The sequence below is a fragment of the Chrysemys picta genome, chromosome 9 (assembly GCF_011386835.1).
Source record: "Chrysemys picta bellii isolate R12L10 chromosome 9, ASM1138683v2, whole genome shotgun sequence".
Taxonomy (NCBI): domain Eukaryota; kingdom Metazoa; phylum Chordata; order Testudines; family Emydidae; genus Chrysemys; species Chrysemys picta.
This window is the reverse complement of record NC_088799.1, coordinates 79193911-79211636: the sequence shown is the minus strand read 5'-3', so window position 1 is coordinate 79211636 and position 17726 is coordinate 79193911. Positions and strand designations below refer to the sequence as shown.

Below are 17726 nucleotides of genomic sequence, written 5' to 3'. Positions count from 1 at the left end.
CCACTGACAGATGTGAGACACCAGACCACTGGTCCACAGCTAGTATGACACTATGTTCCTACAAATATAGACAGCACCAGGGTCCAAAGGAAAGGGTTCTCCCCAGCTGGGGCTCCCCTGGAAATGATGTCCCAAGCTACAGCATTCACTGACATGATCTGTGCTGGGTCTCTCAGGCCTTGGATTTCACTGGAACTATGCCAGGAGAGAAAGCCTTCACTGATTGGTTGAGGATAAGATGGCCCCTGTGTCAATTCTCCTCCAATCTAAGTTTATTAGCTAATGGTTTCCCCTTTGGGAGTAGAACACCCAATACTGTTATTTATTAATAGCGATTATGTAGTGCCTGGAAGTCCTGGATCACAATCAGGGCTCCTGTTGCCCAGGGTGCTGTACAAACACTGTAGGAGATAGTCCCTGCCCCAAAGAGCTGACTCCTTGCCTATTTAAGATTGGCCTGTGATCTCTGCAATAGTCATGGGGGTTGTTTGTCTCGGTTCTGATTTCAGCAGGATCCTCCAGTAAGATTAAGAGGAAAACTGGAAAGAACTCTTGCTTCCTGGACAGTAATGATGAAGAGGGGAAACCTGATGCCTCTCTGGAAGCATCAGAAAGGTCAGACACCAAGAAGGGAAAGGGTCTGTTGTGGGGAGGGAGGACAAGGGATAGACTTAAACAAAGGGAGATTTAGGCTGACTACTAGGAAAATCTTCCAGGCAGGAATGAGTCTTCAAGGGAAGGGTTAGACATCCATTTAGTCATGTAACTTGAACTGGATTGCAGAATATACTGGAGAAAACATTCCTGCTTCTCCCCTCAGGGAGATCCTGGTTCCATGGAAGTCAATAGCAAAACTCCTGTCCTGTTGACTGTGGTGGGGTCAGGATTTCACCAGTGAGGTGGAGACAAGCTATGGTTGAATGGGTCTCTTCCATCTGTGATTTCTATTCTCTACCCAGCTCTCTGGGAATCAGGAAAGGCTTTGTTCCCGTTAGGTTAATGTTGGGCCTCAGATAGTCCTTGACTGGAGCAGCAGGACCCAGCCAATATAGTGACTATGACATGGAAGCTATTGTCACTAACACACAATGAGCAACAGCCCTTCTCCCTGACTTCACAGAGAAGCAATGAAATCCTGCCACAGCTTTGCAAGTCCAGATTCCTAAGTCTGCTGCAGATGTTAGTAATGATAGCATTTAGCTCTTCTCAACTATAGATCTCAGAGCATCTCCTTAAGTTACACTAGTCTCAGTTCACAAAGGGGAAACTGAGGCACGGAGGGGAAGTGATTTTTCCCCATGGTGGCAGAGCTGGGAAGAGAACACCTCTCCTGATTCCTACTCCAGTGCTCTGTCCACTGAAGAACACTGCCTCTGTTTTGATTTCCCCTTTATGCTCAGGTGTGGGTGTACGGGGGGTGGGGAGCAGCCCATGCTGCACCCTGATAAAGAATGTAGGTACTGGAAGTTTGCTCAAATTAATGTACCAAGTGCCCCAATGAAAGCAACAATGAGGTTTCATTTATAAACCTCTAATCTGTACTGGCTGGGCTTCAGCTGCTCCTCCTCCTTTCGGTTCCTGGCCTGGTTGCAGGTGGAGGCAGCATGTACATATCTCATGCACTCACCATATGGCAGCTGTTTTCCATTTCACTGCATGTGCACTGGCCTCTCTGCGCTCCAGTCAAGGGTGCCTTCTTGGCTACCGCACAAACCAGAGAACTGTTATGTGAAGCCAAGCGGTCATGTCTTGAGCCTGGGGCCAGCATTCGGCTCTGAGGAAGTGTCACGGAGTGTGGGGGAGTCAGGGCCCCGCACCCCCCACTTCCTGCAATTCACAGTGACACTCAGCCAGCCAGTAAAACAGAAGGTTTATTAGATGACAGGAACACAGTCCCAAGCAGAGCTTGTAGGTACAACCAGGACCCCTCAGCCAGGTCCCTCTTGGGGGCAAGGATCTTAGACCCCAGACTTGGGGTTCCCTGTGTCTTCCCAGCCAGCCCAAAACTGAAACCAAAACCCCTCCCGCAGGCTCTCTCCCCCTCTCCCTTTGTCCAGTTTCCTGGGCCAAGGTGTTGGGGGGGTGGGGCGAGTCTTCCTGGCTCAGGTATCCCTCACCTAAAGTCATCCCCTGCTCTCCCATCCCCCATGCAGACAGTCCAGTAAAACTAAATAACATTCGCAGGTCAATCCACCCCGCTCCCTACTGCCTCACAGGAAGTTTTTCAGCTAAAGCACATTTAACATTCAGGGGAATTTTTTAAAATTCACCCCTCCAACAATATATCCCTGTAGGGCCCTTTCCTGCCATTCTTACTTGGCCTTGGAAGTCAGTGGGACCTCTTCCCAGTTAAGGACTCAGAACTTGGGCTTTAACACTCTAAACAAAGTTGGATTCAGTAGAATGTGGTGAGCAGCTAGTGTGTGACCCAGTTGCTTCTGATAATGCAAACAAAATATGTTGTAAAATGGCCGAGACATTTAGCTTTGGAAAAACAGCATGTGCCGTAACTGCTTTTCATAAGAACAGTGACTATGCACGCTGGGAGTAGATATTTAGGAAAAGCTGCTGCAGTCTAGCAAGTTTCAGATTGCCTACATTTAAACATTACACTTCTGTGTGTCATAGCAGTGAGAGCTGGCAGGATAGACTATGGAGGAGCTGTTTCGTTAAGTGCTATCTAAAATATATATTTTTAAAAAATACTAATGCTGTGCTCAATGCTAAAGTTGTAAGTCAAATACAAGCCAGGAAACCCCAAAATTAGGCCTAAGCACTGACCTCAATTCATCCTGCTAGACCATGTTGCTTGCTTAAATCCAGTTATATTTTTAGTTTGTTACATTTTTATTTATGGAAGCCTATCACCTGCCTCAATACTGGTGTTGCAAAGTTGGGCCTCTGTGGCACCAGTGATCAAAATTTCATCTGCATTGCCTTTGCTTTTCATGGATTTTGTCAGTTTGTCAACTACTCACTGAGGGGGAGTATGTTATTGATCAGCCATTTTCTAAAGTTACTTCACACTTTCACATTACATCCTGTAATAAATCAACAAGGTTACAAGCTCTTCATAAAAAGCAGCCCCAAGAGCTCTCCTGCCAGACTAACTTAAAAAAAAAAAAACAGCAGTGTTACTTTTTATTGATGACAATATGAATTTTTACCTGTATTTCATGGGGCGAAAAAGAATGTGAGGAAACAAGGAACCAAGACAGCATTTAACTTGCTAGCCTTTACCAAGATCACTTCACTCTTGTTACATTTAACCCCGACCCCCAGAACACTTGGTATACATGAACTGATCAAAGGAGTTGGCTTGAGTAAAAGGATTGATACAAAATATACTTTTTTACAACAGACACATTTTTTTCATATTTAAAGTTCCAATTCCTGGAAGTGGAGGGGTGGCAAGGCACTGTTAGAAGTGGCTACTGATTGCTCCACCACTACAGCATTTGCTCATGCTTTTCAGACTAAAGGTGCTTTACAACCCCATGAGCACAGCACTCCTGAAAGAGTGTTCCCAACTCCAGTGAACGCATCATGAGCACTGACTTTTTGCCCTTGCTATGGGAGCAGTCTTGAAAACGCAGTATGCTCTTATCTTGACATGATTTTAGGGACACACAATAAGAGGGAGACCAGACCCATACACAATGCCCTATAGCTTTGCAAGTGTTCTAATCCTAGCTGTTTAGCAGACGACTAATATTTCTGTGCCCTTCCCCATGCATACTGTTAATCAAAGCCTCATACAGCTACCTTTTAGGGGACATAACCATCAATCACTATTTTACAGATAAGATAATTGAGAGCCTGCACGGGGTCACTTCAGATAGTGACTGGAGGTTTATCCCCATCTCTAACTTAATAATAAAGCCACAGATCCATGGGTGGCATATGAGCCACCCTTTTGGGGAGGCTAGCCATGCGGTTCTGCCCCTTCTGCCCAAGGGCCCCCAACATCCCCACCCCCGTGGCTGGAGGAGCCCAAGCCAAATAGCTCTGGACCACTGGCCTGCTGCCCTGGTCACCCCCAGCCACCTCCTGGCCTCTGGCCAGAGCTGACCTGCCACCAGCTTGGAGGAGAGGGCTTTGCATGGGCAGAGCCAGGACTTGGTTTAGGGGAGGCTTAGCCTCCCCGGGCTGCTTATACCCACCACCCATGCACAGATCAACCACTTTGCCACCGGCTCTTTTTGAAGGTGCGGCTGAAATGGCGTACTTGTATAACCCATGCTGCCACTCCGTGGCTCTCAGTCACTGTAATGGCTAGACTACGTGTATAAGTTATGAGTCTGCTACTCTACTTCTATTAATGGGGCAAGTTCTTTGGTTCAAGTACCAGACAATCGTGCTTTTTTTTTACATCCTGGGAACGCAGGTTCAATCCATGCAGATGACCCAAACAGGTGCTTTGTTAGCTGTGGCTCTAACCACTAGACTATACTCTGCTCCCAGAGCCAGGAATTTCTGATCTGATTTGGGAGTCAATCTGATTTGGTGGGGAGGGGCAACTCTGACTCAGGCTTTTGGAACAGGTGGAGATGGCAATATGCTAAAATGCAGCTTCCTCTGGAGTAGAGGACAGCAGCCAGGAAGACAACCGTGTAGGACAGGGAAGTTTTTGCTAAGGATACCCAGGGCCGGCTCCAGGGTTTTGGCCGCCCCAAGCAGCCAAAAAAAAAAAAGCCACGATTGCGATCTGCGGCGGCAATTCGGCGGGAGGTCCTTTGCTCCAAGTAGGAGTGAGGAACCATCCACCGAATTGCCGCCACATACCTGGACGTGCCGCCCCTCTCCGGAGCAGCCGCCCCAAGCACCTGCTTGCCAGGCTGATGCCTGGAGCCAGCCCTGAGGATACCAAAGTTGAAAGTAAACCCCTTCTCTTATGGAAAGTGTTAAATGACCTTCAGTAGCCATGCAGAACAGACAGGGCCTCCGTTTGTAGTGACCAACATATCCAGTAGCAAACTGCCTGGCACTTGGCTTCTCTGCCTTGGTAGGATGAAGAGGGTCATAGCCTGACAAGTCAAACCTGTGATTCCAGAGAGTACATGTGCTGTAGATCTGCTTTTCAGAGCACTAAGACATCCTTCTACTTCTAGAGTGGCTTCCACTGAGGATTCCAGCAGTTTCCGCTGCATGAATATGTAGCTAGGCCAGGTTTGAACTTCTTTCAGCATGGTAGTTTGTTACAGTGCAGGGCAAGTATTTGTAGACATGTCTGCCTATATCTTAGTGATGCTTGCTATCACTTGTGCCCCTGTTTCCTCCAGATCTTCAGTGCTGCTCTGATTGTCAGTCCGGGAGAGCTGCTGGAGAGGTTGCTGCCCTCTCTCTCTCTCTCTCTCTCACTGCCCAAGGGGCTGGATATGCTGTTACCCTCTGCAAAGTTTCCAGCTTCTGTCAGAAAAGATCTGGGGGGATCCAATCCTTGGGGATCTGATCCAAAGCCAATTGAAGTCAATGGAAACCTTTCCATTGAGTTCACTGGGAGCTGAACAGGACCCTAATAAAATGCTGGGTCTGTTTGGCCATATGTAAATTATGGCTGGATTTGCAGATAATCATGGCCATTCACATAATTCAAACTTAGGGTTGCCACCCTCCAGGATTGTCCTGGAGTCTCCAAAAATTAAAGATAATGTCATGTGATGACACCTCCATGAATTCATCCAACCAAATTTGGCAACCCTATAAACTAGGCCACTTGTCTCTAAAGAACACAGACTGTCTGGTGGTTTAGAAAACCACAACACAAAGCCGTGCTTTGAGGTTCTGATCCTACTTGCCAGTTGTGTAGTGGATCTCCGCTCTGATGCGGGTGAGTTGTCCAGCCCAAAGTAGGATCACTAGTGGGCAATGCCTTTGGGAAAACCCCCTCTCCTCCCTGAGACTGAGCATCAACATCAGCTCAGTCTAGATGATAGGCAGCACCCTAAGCATAACTCTTCCAGCTGCTGCAGAGATTCTACAGGTGTGTGTGTGTGTCCATCCCAGCTATAATGTGGTGGTGTCTCAAGGCAGAACCCTGTGGGGTACTTACCTCTACTCTGCCCAACTTTCTCTGTTGGACGCATAACCATTAAGAGCTTGGGACTACGGTGAGCACTTAGCAGTCATGTTCACCTGATTTGTTAAAATGGCTCAGTCCCCTGAAATGCAGTCCTGCTGTCTGCCCACTGCTACAATCCACAGCAGTAGTTCGCAAACTATTGTACTGGTGACCCCTTTCACACAGCAAGCCTCTGAGTGCAAACCCCTTATAGATTAAAAACACTTGTTTATATATGTAACACCATGATAAATGCTGGAGGCAAAGCAGGGTTTGGGGTGGAGGCTGACAGCTTGCGACCCCCCCCCCCTCCCCCATGTAATAACCTCACAACCTCCTGAGGGGTCCCAAACCCCAGTTTGAGAATCCCTGATCTACAGTTAATGAGGGATGCAGTCAAGATAAAAATCTGGTGTAACTCCTTCCTTTCGTTACCCATACCTTTGATCGTGAATGCTGAAAACTGTAACAGTCTCCCCTTTATTATTCACATAATGAAAAGACTCCATCTGCACAAAGACACCTGGGCTATGTACATAGACTAACAGGAGAGCTGGACAGTCATCAGCTGGAGCCAGTCAGCCCATTGATGCCATGGGGCAGATAGTCACCTGGTTTAAATTGGCATCACTCCATTGACTTCTGTGAAGCCAGGCCAGTTTACAACAACTGAACGTTTGATCCTATGCATTTGGTTATTGCCTCCCACCCAACTGGGGCAGTGACTCACTGCCCCTCAGTTCACCTGCAATCATCTGCTGCTGTGTGACAGTGGCACTAAGAAGCTGCCTGCCCCCTGCCTTAGTGTCTAAGGGCTCAGCAAAGTTTTGTCTGACCTCCTAGTTAATGGGATAACTCTGCTAGGGTGAAAACTTCTGTTGGTGCATGGGGTGGTCACTAAAGACTTCTGTTGTTAACAAACCTAAATGTTGGGCCTAACAACTGTCCCTTTACTCTGCTCGTAAAACAGGGTCTTAACCTGGTCCACACACTCAGGTACTGGTAGGATAGATTTTGATTTACCTTTTATTTGAACCAGGGAACCTCATTAGAAACTGGTCAGGAGTTCCAGGGCCAACCTCAAATTGTATAAAACAAATTACAGCTGCCCCCTCTTCATTATGGCAGCCAGTGAGTGATTGGGCCCAGCATGCTTGGTGCACGGTGCCCCTTCCATACTAAAGATGAAGGTGGTAGATGTGGCATTGCAGACCCCCATAGGCCACATGTTCGGTGTCCCTATTATGAACTAAAATACATGTGTAAAATTACATTAAAATAATGCTCTTCTGTTCACCCAATACTGTGCTGCCAGTCTGCCTGAATTCTCTGGATCCAATGTCTCAAACTGCAGCTGAGGAGAGGATTCCCTGGAGGGAATTCAGTGTATTCCCAGAGGTGATCGCATTAGGTGTCTCTCTCTCTCTCACATGTCTGTCACCATGGTATCTGGGTGCATTGCCTATGCACAGATTTGCAGGAGTTCTATTTGTAACCCTTGGTTAACACTGTTGTGCCTCCGAAATGTCTCCAGATGAGGATTTAATGGGGCCTCAAATCTGAAACTGTCAGTCAGTGGGAATGGAATCTTTTATGTACTGCATAATTATTTACAACCTAGAGCAATGTTTAAACATCTGCCTGGGATTGTTGCAGAGCTGGATTTACCAGTGAGGGGTAGAACAGAATCTATGGAGTAGCAGCCAGATCTCTAGCATGAGAGTCATGGTGCAATATTTCAGTGGCTAATGATTTCTTTTGGAAAGCGTCCAATGTGCAATGGCCCTGTCAGGTTATAGGCAGTTTGTGGGAGCCAATAAACTCAGCCTAAAGTGTCAATCTCGGCAAACTACGTTTATCCTGCAGCCACAGACATTCACTTTCAGCTCATCATGTGTGTCCTGCTGTGCCCACCTACCCTCTGTTTCCTCTGCACCCTGCTGTCTCACACCCCTCATTCTCCCTCACCAATGTACAATGCCCTCAGTTGTCTGTCTCACAGTGTAGAGTGGCTGCAGTCTGAGACCTGCACAGATGCTGTATAAACTTCATTATTTAGGTGTTTTTAATCTAAGAGTCCCAAAATTGAAGGATTCAGGGTGTGTCAGATGGAGGGAAGAGATGGGACGGTTGCTGCATTTATGTGCCCATCACTGGACTATCTATGCCACCTCCAGTCTCTGTTCCTTCTCTACTTGGTAAGGGCTGGACTTGAGTTTGGGAGCCAAGTCCAGTATCAGGGAGCCAGTCTGGCTTTGCACCCCATCTTGCAGACTCGACAGGGATCCAGCCTGTTGATTTTTCTCTCCCACTTTTTTAGACCATTTTGTGTGGAAGGGGGAGAGGACAGCAGGGCAAGGGCGCTGTCCCTCCCACTTCTGGTGTCTGCACTGAACCCCACAAGGGATGCAGAGATGGAGATGGCCAGGCTGAAGAGGGTAAGTGACCCTGAGAAGAGTAACCTCTGCAATCCCACCACAGCCACCTGGCCCTGCTCAATAGCCATGTCTGTCCCTTCAGAGATAGAACTAGGAGGCACATGGCAATAGGAGCTGCCTGGCAGATGAGGTGGTGAGCCAGTAATTAGCCAATACTGGAGTAGCAGGGTGCAGGTATGAAGGAGGAGGTCACAAGTGGGAAAAGATGGAGAGTCTGAGTATAACAGGCCTGTGGGCAAGTGTAGCAGTATGGGCAGGAGGCTACACGCACCAGGGAGCAGACTGGGGTGCACAGAAGAGCAGTAGGATGAATGGGGCTGTGCATTGCTGCACGGGGTTGTGTGTAATGGTGGCCTGGGGTGGCAGAGCAGGAAGGGCTCGGCTTAGTAGCAGTGCATAGCAGTTCATGGTGTTCATAGGAGCAAAGTATAACGATTATCCTTTTATAGTAAATAGTTTGGAGTGAATAGCCCATAGCTGTAGATGGGAGGCCAATGCCTCCGGGAATAGGGAAATGCTCATAGCTATGGGCAGCGGGGTTGTTTTGGCCTCTAGATATGGGGGGTGGTCTCACATGGCCCACAGCTAGTGAGATGAGGCCTGTAGCTGCCAGGAGGAGACAGTCTTGCCCACCAGCTATAGGCTGTGCAGGAGGTGTCACACTGCCCACAGGTTGCAGGAGGATTGTCTTGCCCACTTTTAGGAGGTTGAGCATGTTTGGGTCTTTGCAGGTGCCACATGTGCCCATGTGGGTTGTCAAGAATCTGTACACGGCAAGATAGTTATTTGGTGAGACAATGGGTAGATGACTAGCTGTGCTAGGGTTCCACTCAGTGCCACTGAGGCTGCAGGGGGCAATTGTGCTTTCTCTAATCCCTGTGGTAGCTGTGAACTGCTTCAGCTCCCCATGGAACTTAGAGCAGCTTGTAATTCCATAACATGCACCTGGCCTCCCTCAGTACAGGAGAATCCTTAGCTATCAGAGCAGTGCAAAGGCAAGTGGCATGGGCCAGAATCTGGACCGGTGTTTCCCAGGCTAGCAGTCGTCATGATCCACTTGTTGTTAGCTCAATAAAGCTCCAATATATCCACCTCTAAAACTACCACTGCACCCTAACCTCATTTATAAACTGGGGTCTCCTGACTGCCCTTGTGGTTGGCTCCATACCTTTATGGGACTCCAAGGGGTTCATCATTAGTGATGGTTGAGCTTCAAAAGGTTCAGTTCAGGTTAGCATTACCCAAGCTTAACTGAGCTCTCCAAATCTCTTGGGCCTGCATATCTGGACTAAAGAGCTGGAAGAAGAGGCTTCTCTTGAGTCTTCCCCCAGATCCACTCCTGCTCCGAGGCCATGTCTACACTACAAAGTTTGGTTGACATAAGTTATGTGGGCATGCAGCCACCAATTCTGTATATCACTTGCTGCTTGTGTTGGCACTGTGACCTCACCACTAGTGGTTGCATGGATTGGAAAATGCAGTGCACTGTGGGCAGGTATCCCAGTGTGCCCCATGCCACCATCTGGCACAATGCCTTGTGGGACACTTTTTTTGCAGTGCTTTGTGGAATATCAGCAACTTGCCCAGGGATTTCTCAAAACTAGGAGTCAGGTTCCCTCGGTGTCACTTTCCCCATCCCATAATGCTTGTCCCATCCTATAATTTTGCAGCATTTATAAAACTCCCACAGTCCCGTACACCACATTTTTGTCTCTGCTATATCTCTGGCAGAAGCATGGACCCTGCAGAGCTCAGCACAAGTCTCATGACCATTGTTAATTCAGGATGCACAATTCTCCTGTATTTGTGGAACTTCAATGACTACTACTACTACTACTACAACTGGCTGTATGAGGAGGAAGAAGAGATTTCAATAACTGTTGCTGATGAACACGGAATAAAAGTGCCAGACGGTAGTGGAATTAACAGAGCAGCTTCCCAGGGTGGATCACATTTCTGGGCACAAGAACCAAGCAGTTATTGGTGGGATCACATAGCATAAGCTTGGGACGATGAGCAGTGGCTGCAGAACTTCTGGATGCAAAAGGCCACATTCCTGGATCTGTGTGCTGAGCTCCCTGCAGCATAGGACCCCAGAATCAGAGCTCCATTGATATTAGAAAAACAAGTGGTGATCCCACACTTGAAGATTGCAACACCAAATTGATTTCCCACTGTCCAAGAGCATTTTGGAATTGGAAGATTTTTACGGAGGGCCCACTGTCATGCAAGTGTGTAGGGCCATCAGTTGTCACCTACTACATGGGTCTGTGACTCTTGGTGTTGTGCAGGCCATAGTGGATGGATTTGCAGCAATGGGGCTCCCAAACTGCAGTGGGATGATAGATGTATATCCCTATGTTGGCACCACCATACCTTGCCACAGAGTACAGCAGCAGAAAGAGCTACCTTTCTATGGTTATGGAAGAACTAGTGGATCACTGAGGCACTTCTGATATCAGCATGGGCTGGTCAAGGAAGGCACATAATGCTCTTTAGAAAAGTCATGTATTCTTAAAAGCTGCAAACAGAGACACTCTTCCCCTCCCCCCCCCCCCAACCACTACATTCTCATCAGTGATGTTGCAGTGTCAGTAATGATTCTGGGGGACCCAACCTACCCCTTGTACCCCTGGCCCACAAAGCTGTACAATGGCACCTTAATAACATCAAAGATTCAGCTACCAGTTCAGCAGGTGCAGGATGACTGTTGAATGGTCTTCTGGTAGACTGAAGGGTTACTGGCACCTTTTTACTGACTAGATGAATTTCAGCAAGGTCAACATCCCCTTGTTAGACCTGCATGCTATGTATCTGTGAGGAAAAGAGGGAACGGCTACAAGCAAGGGGCAGGACTGGGGTGGACTTGGCTGACTGCTGAATTTGAACAGCCAGAACCAAGGGCTATTAGAAGAGCTCACCATGGACCTGTAAGGCTGTAAAAGAGCATTTTAACAGTCATCCACAGTAGTGTTGTGTGATATTTCTATGAAGTACCATGCCTTCATGTGTACAGAGCTTAAATACAATGGGTTACTAACTCTCTCCTTATGAATTCTGCTTGGTGTAAACCATTAAATGTACTTGGGTTTCCAAAAATAGAACTTCTTTGTGTGAAAAGAAACCAGAAACAAAGTGCATTTACACAAGGTAAAAAACACTTTAGCAGCACTGTAAGAGGGTGACCCATATTCTAGAAACCCAAGAGGGTGACCCATATTCTAGAAACCCAAGTAAACGTTCATGTTCATATAAAATGTGACGTTTGTCATGTTACAAAACATGTAGTGCATTGTGGCTGGTCCTGTGATTTTTTTTTTCCTTCTTCACAGGTCTGTGTAGGTGTAGTTACGTTCTCCTTGTTTTTCCCCTGGCATGGAGTGATAAGGGGTAAGGGTTTATACCATGCTGTCACCTATTCTGTCAGGGTAGAGGGAGCAGCAATGATGGAGTCTTCAATGGATTGGAAAGACTGCTTCATCTGGAATCTTTGGGCATAGATCTTTGTCAAGCTCCTCAACATCTGAGCCTGAATAAACACACAACATCCTGGTGCACGGGGAAGTCTATCTCTTGGTCCCTTTGCCTCTTCTACAGCAACTACTCTCTCCATTCTTAGCCAAGACCAGGGAGAATGATCACTTGGCTTCTCCAAGCCCTGTGTTCATGATTAGCAAAAACTGGAGGATACTGCAGAACACTTCCTCCTTGATCCCCTTCTTTCTTTTCCTGAAGAAAGAAGTATGGAGAGGGTGGTGTGGTGGCCTTGAGATACAAAGGCTGCTTATTAGAATAGAAAGGTACAGCTCTAGACTTAGTCACAACAGAAAGGGAAAAGTCTCAAAACTCTTGCATTATTCCCATTGATACCTTTTTAAAAAGAAATTAATTATCACTCTAGGTTTGGAGCATACTGTTACAGCACTGCTCTGAGGCCCAAGCCATGGTGAGTACAGCCTAGTGGGGAGGGGGAAGCATGGTCTATCGCCTGGAATATTTAGCTACCGGGTGCCCCTGGGTATGAGGATAGGGAAAGTATGAAAATATTTTCACAATATTCACCATAGAGAGTGTTGACTCTGGTTGTCACTCCCACAAGTGAAATATCAAAGGCACAGAGAACCCAGCTGCTATTGTGTCCTCGAGCCAGGGTGGCTTCTTTGTTGCTAGCCCACTTACTACAAGAGTGCCAGCAGAGTGGAGCTCATCAGAGTGGCATGGGAAAGAAACAAGAGTGCCATTCCTAGCAATGTTCAAAAGAGGAGTGCAGAGTATCTCCATGAAAGTTTCATTGAGATTGCTCAGGAGGGTAATAGGGACATCCCTATTCAGAAAAATCAAGTACTTTGCATGGGGGAAATTGTGGGGGTACCTGCCTAGCACATCAAGCCAAAGAATGAAAAAGCAGATGCAGCTTCTCTCTCTTCTTTCAACTTCTGAGCACAGGACACAGATGATGTAATTCAGAGTACCCTACTAACTTTTTAAAAATATTATTTTCCAACATTTTTGAGTCAAGTGAAGAACCAAAAGTCATGTCTTTGTTCTCTAAACAGAGGGATGCATGGGGTGCTATTTTTTAAAGGCAGAAGAAGGGCAGTGGGTAGGGAGAGAAGGTTTCAGGCAATCCAGTAAAAAATGGTTGAGGAATAATATACATGTACACAAGCTCCCTTCACCACATTCATCTGAGCTCAGCTGGTGGGGACATGCTTGACTCCAGTGGAGTTTCAAACAGTGCCTCATTCACTGCATGGTTTGCATCTCTTCTGGTCCTTCCCCCTCCCCCACCATTGGTGCGCACGACAGGTGTCTTCACATCAGGCTCCTGCAAAGTGTCCAGTGGTATGCAGTCCATGCCAAATATGGCATGCAGATTGTTGTAGACACACAGCTGTTCCTTAGCTGGATTTGCAGTCTCTTCTCCCTATAGGCCAACGATATCTATGACTTCTTTCCTGCATCAGCCAGGAATTTGTCTAGTACTCTCTGTGCATGGAGCCAGCATGGTCAGATGCTCACAACAGGGGCCTAAGTAGGTGTGGTCTCCAAGGTGGGCAATCAGTAAAAGGCATTTCAATAATATACTGGAGTCTTAAAGTGTGGTGGTGGGGGGGGGGGATGGAAGGGACTGACTTCTGGTGACTGACCCTTGGACAGTGGAAGTCAAAATTGTGACTAGAGTGACCACTGGTGTGGAGAAGGGCATTGTGATGCAGCTACTGGAGGACTGTTAGGGTGCAGACAGGTAATACAGTGTCTATACTCACTGCATTAATGGAAGTAGGTCAAGTGCCTCTGCTTTACTCAGGGATGTGGTGGTATTGTATAACTAATGGGGTGCTTATATTGGTGGGGAAACTAAATGTAGGTATCAACACATTCACAACTAGATAGGTCAACCTAAGTCAATTGATGCCATAAGAACAACCTGCAGCATTTCAGAACATCCACTTTCAATTGAATCCTAAACCCAGAAGTGTGAAATCACTTATCTACATGTTTCAGAACCTCAGGCCTGGCTCTAGAAATGGTCTAGGGGGCTTCTCTTTCCTGAAACAGTTAGCTTAGCCACATGTACCTGGCCATCTAAAGAGGCCTCGCCACCATTTGGACTCTGCTGCTTGGCTTTGACCTCAGAGCTGTGGACCAAATACTAGAAAGGCAGCTGCATGTGGATGTAGGCTGGGCTGCAAGTGGCTGTCCCTACTGTCACTCACAGGCATTAGGATGCAACTCATGCCTGGTGTTGCAGAGCACTAAACTCAGCTGTCATTTGAAGGGCAGTGACTCAAGGACAGGAAATCTGTGAATGAGACACAGGCTGGCTGGGTAAGAAACCTCCATCCTTCTCCATCCAATGTAGCCCTAGCTCCCCTCAAGCTGCCAGCTGACTGGTGAGACAAGCCACATGCAACAGTGGAGCTCAGCCAATGAAAAAAGGACAAAAGCTTGACATGCGAGACACAGCAAGCTATTCTATGCCATGCTCATTCAGCCCAGCAGTGATGTGTCCAGCAATGATTCTACTCTGGAAAGAAAACCTGGTTGCATTCCCACTGTCCACTGCATTTCTCTTTCCTCTGTGTTTTCTTTTCCCTTTCTAGTCTGCCTGCATTATGATGCTGTTATAGAACTCAGCCGTGTGTGTGTGTGTGTGTGTGTGTGTGTGTGTATGTGTGTGAGAGAAAACTCTACATGGGCGAGATATTCTGGCTCCTGGCTCAAAGATTTCCAGGTTACAATTCTCTCTCTAGAACAGGGGTAGGCACGCATGCCGTAGGCAGCATACGAGCTGATTTTCAGTGGCACTCGCACTGCCCGGGGTCCTGGCCACCGGTCCAGGGGGCTCTGCATTTTAATTTACATTTTAAATGAAGCTTCTTAAACATTTTAAAAACCTTATTTACTTTACATACAACAATAGTTTATAGACTTATAGAAAGAAACCTTCTAAAAACGTTAATGTATTACTGGCACATGAAACCTTAAATTAGAGTGAATAAATGAAGACTTGGCACACACTTCTGAAAGGCTGTTGACCCCTGCTCTAGAAAGAGCAGTGGCAATATGGCACTAACTGAACAGATTGTCTTTATTAAAAAATAAAAATAAAAAAAAACCTGTGTGAATGGCTATACTGCAAGACATGTCTGTTGCAAGGAGGCTGCATAGGGGAAAGAAAAGAGGAATCACTAAAATGTTCCTTACTATGCTCTGGCCCTGGGACTCAAGCATTTAGCAGATCAGCTGACATCTTTCCCCTGCAATGGAAACAGCAAAGCTGCTAATGGGTGGGGGGAGGCCGAAGGAGGAATAGGAAGGTAGTTCTAGCACAAGCTCCCCCCCCATAGTGAAAGGGCAGTGTACTTCAACCCTGCCCTGGAGGGACCATCTCTGGGACAGGGGAGAGAAGGCCCCATAGCCCATTCAAACCTTAGCCTGCTCCCAGAAAGGAGAGTGCTTAGCATAAGGTCTGACTCACTGTCTCCCTGATCTGCTCCATGCTTTCTGAAACATGCATTAACAGCAGTGAGCTAATTGGGAGGGAAATACATTGGTAGTGTGGACAGGGAAAGAGGTAAAAGAAACATAAAATGTGGAGTAGGAGGGGACTTTACCAGATACCTAGACATGAAGCAATGTCTGTAATTATCAAACATACCCAACTATACACAGATGTAATGCCTCAGAAAGATCACTTTACCATATTTGAAATGGAGGTGAAAGCTCCATTTGTGGTGAGAATGGTGTCTGTCCTAACTCCAGGTGCCCAGGCAATGGCTGGCAGTCTGCTCGGCACTGGATGGAGCAAAGAAGAGCAGCTCTCTGCAGAGGAGATAACAGAGTCAATATTTATAACTTGTCATTTCCACTCTTGCCAAATAACAAGGTGGAGGGAATAAGTGGAGCTTCCTTTTCTTAGGGACAAATCCTATCTTGCACAGCTCTGCAAAAGCCAAAAATCAGTGGTAGGGGTGGTTCTCTAGGTACCTGTTAAGATCTCACACCTGTGGAATGTGGGGGAGCAGTGGTTAATGCTCTATTGGCTGCATCTGGGACAAGCTACTGCTGAGGAAGCACCTGCTATGGATTAATCAAGCTAAGAAATTACTTTTTAAATGGTATTGTCCACCATGACAGCTGACAGCAATCCCAGGCAGAAATAGACAAATCCCCCACACAAATTACTAAATGAGAGGGTTCTGTCACTTTAATCCAGGGGCAATGGTGAGTACTGCACATGATGAGTTAGAAACAGATGGAGCAGCCATTAAAGTTGTTTCCATCATGGTTATTAAGGAAAATGTCGTGCTGTCAAGGAAATGAGAAGTCTTGGAAAGCCCCTTCCAAGGCCAAATTCTCTACTGATGTAAACTGGTGCAGCTCCATTGATGTGTAAATTGGTACAGCCCTGTTAATAAGCAGAGATTTGGGCCTTGGTTTCAAATCTTGGGGGCAGGACTAGTAGCTAGAGAACTCTGGGCATGCATGCGGTTATTGCTACTGCTCAATTTTTTTTTAATTCCCCTCTCTCCCCCCCACCTCCCAGCTTCTCCTAGATACAGTAGAACCTCAGAGTTACAAACACCTCTGGAATGGAGGTTGTTCATAACTCTGGAATGTTTGTAACTCTGAACAAAATGTTAAGATTGTTCTTTCAAAAGTTAACTGATTGACTTAATATAGCTTTGAAACTTTACTATGCAGAAGGAAAAATGCTGCTTTGCCTTTTTTAGTAGTTTACATTTAACACTTTACTGTATTTGCCTTTCTTTTCTTTTTTGGTTCTGCTGCTGATGATTGTGTACTTTTGGTTCAAAATGTGGTGTGTGGTTTGACTGCTCAGTTCGTAACTCTGATGTTCGTAACTCTGAGGTTCTAGTGTACCAAATTTGGTCTCTCCCTTCCAGGCCCACTCTCCAAAGTTTTGGCTCCAGCTAGGTCAATTGTCCTAAAACACCAAAAGAGAAGCACTGTGTAATCCTAACTTTTTTTGTTGATGTAAACCGATTTTAAGCCAGAAAGACAGTGTTGTGTTTTTGTGGGTGGAAGGAGGGTATGGTTTGTTGAATGCACACTTCCAGGTGTTTCTGATTCTGTGCAGCTCAGATTAGAGAGATTTGTTTCTATGGAGGATTATTTTATTCAAATTGGAGCAGAGGTGGCAGCATCCTAATCAGCAAAATTCCATGTGTTTTTGGAAAGTGTTCAATAATGGGCAGCAGATTTACTATGAGAGAATTTGGATGAAGAACAAGTTAAGGAACCAAGATCAATAGCTTCTCTCAGCAAAGCTGTGAGAGAATCTCCCTTCCGGACTGATATCTAATTGTTGGTTGGTGTATGACAGCAGTGCCTAACTTTCCTATTCATCACTTGGGGCTGTATTATGCTTGGAATTTAAGGTCTTTAAAAATCATTTGACTGATAAGATAAGGCCTATTATTGGACTTGGATATTTTTCCAGTGGATCACAATGATTAGGCTCTACAGAAATACTTCCCCCCCTCCCCCCCATGTTCATCCAGACTATAGATTTGGACTCTTTCTTTAGGATGAGAGGTTTCAAATTTTTTTTTTTTTTTTAGAAGATAATTTCATAGAGGTCAATGCCCTGATTTTTCAGAGGAATGGAACAACCACACAACATCCAGTAAAGTCAATGCGAATTGTGGATGCTCACTTCCAGTTTGTTTGCATCTGGTGACAGCCAAGAATTTCCC

General features: G+C 46.4%; 1 protein-coding gene across 2 annotated transcripts in view; it reads left to right on the top strand.

The window, feature by feature from the left end:
* The window catches only part of NALF2 (NALCN channel auxiliary factor 2), a 90421-nt gene that overhangs the window by 19399 nt on the left and 53296 nt on the right, over nt 1-17726 (top strand). Inside the window, exon 2 of one of the 2 annotated variants that reach the window (XM_042853301.2) lies at nt 8382-8499. The exons of the other annotated variant lie outside the window; for it this stretch is intronic. Within the exon in view, the coding sequence (XP_042709235.1) occupies nt 8476-8499 (24 nt within the window). The 5' untranslated portion in view covers nt 8382-8475. The remainder of the gene's footprint in view (nt 1-8381; nt 8500-17726) is intronic. 2 annotated transcript variants of the gene reach the window in all.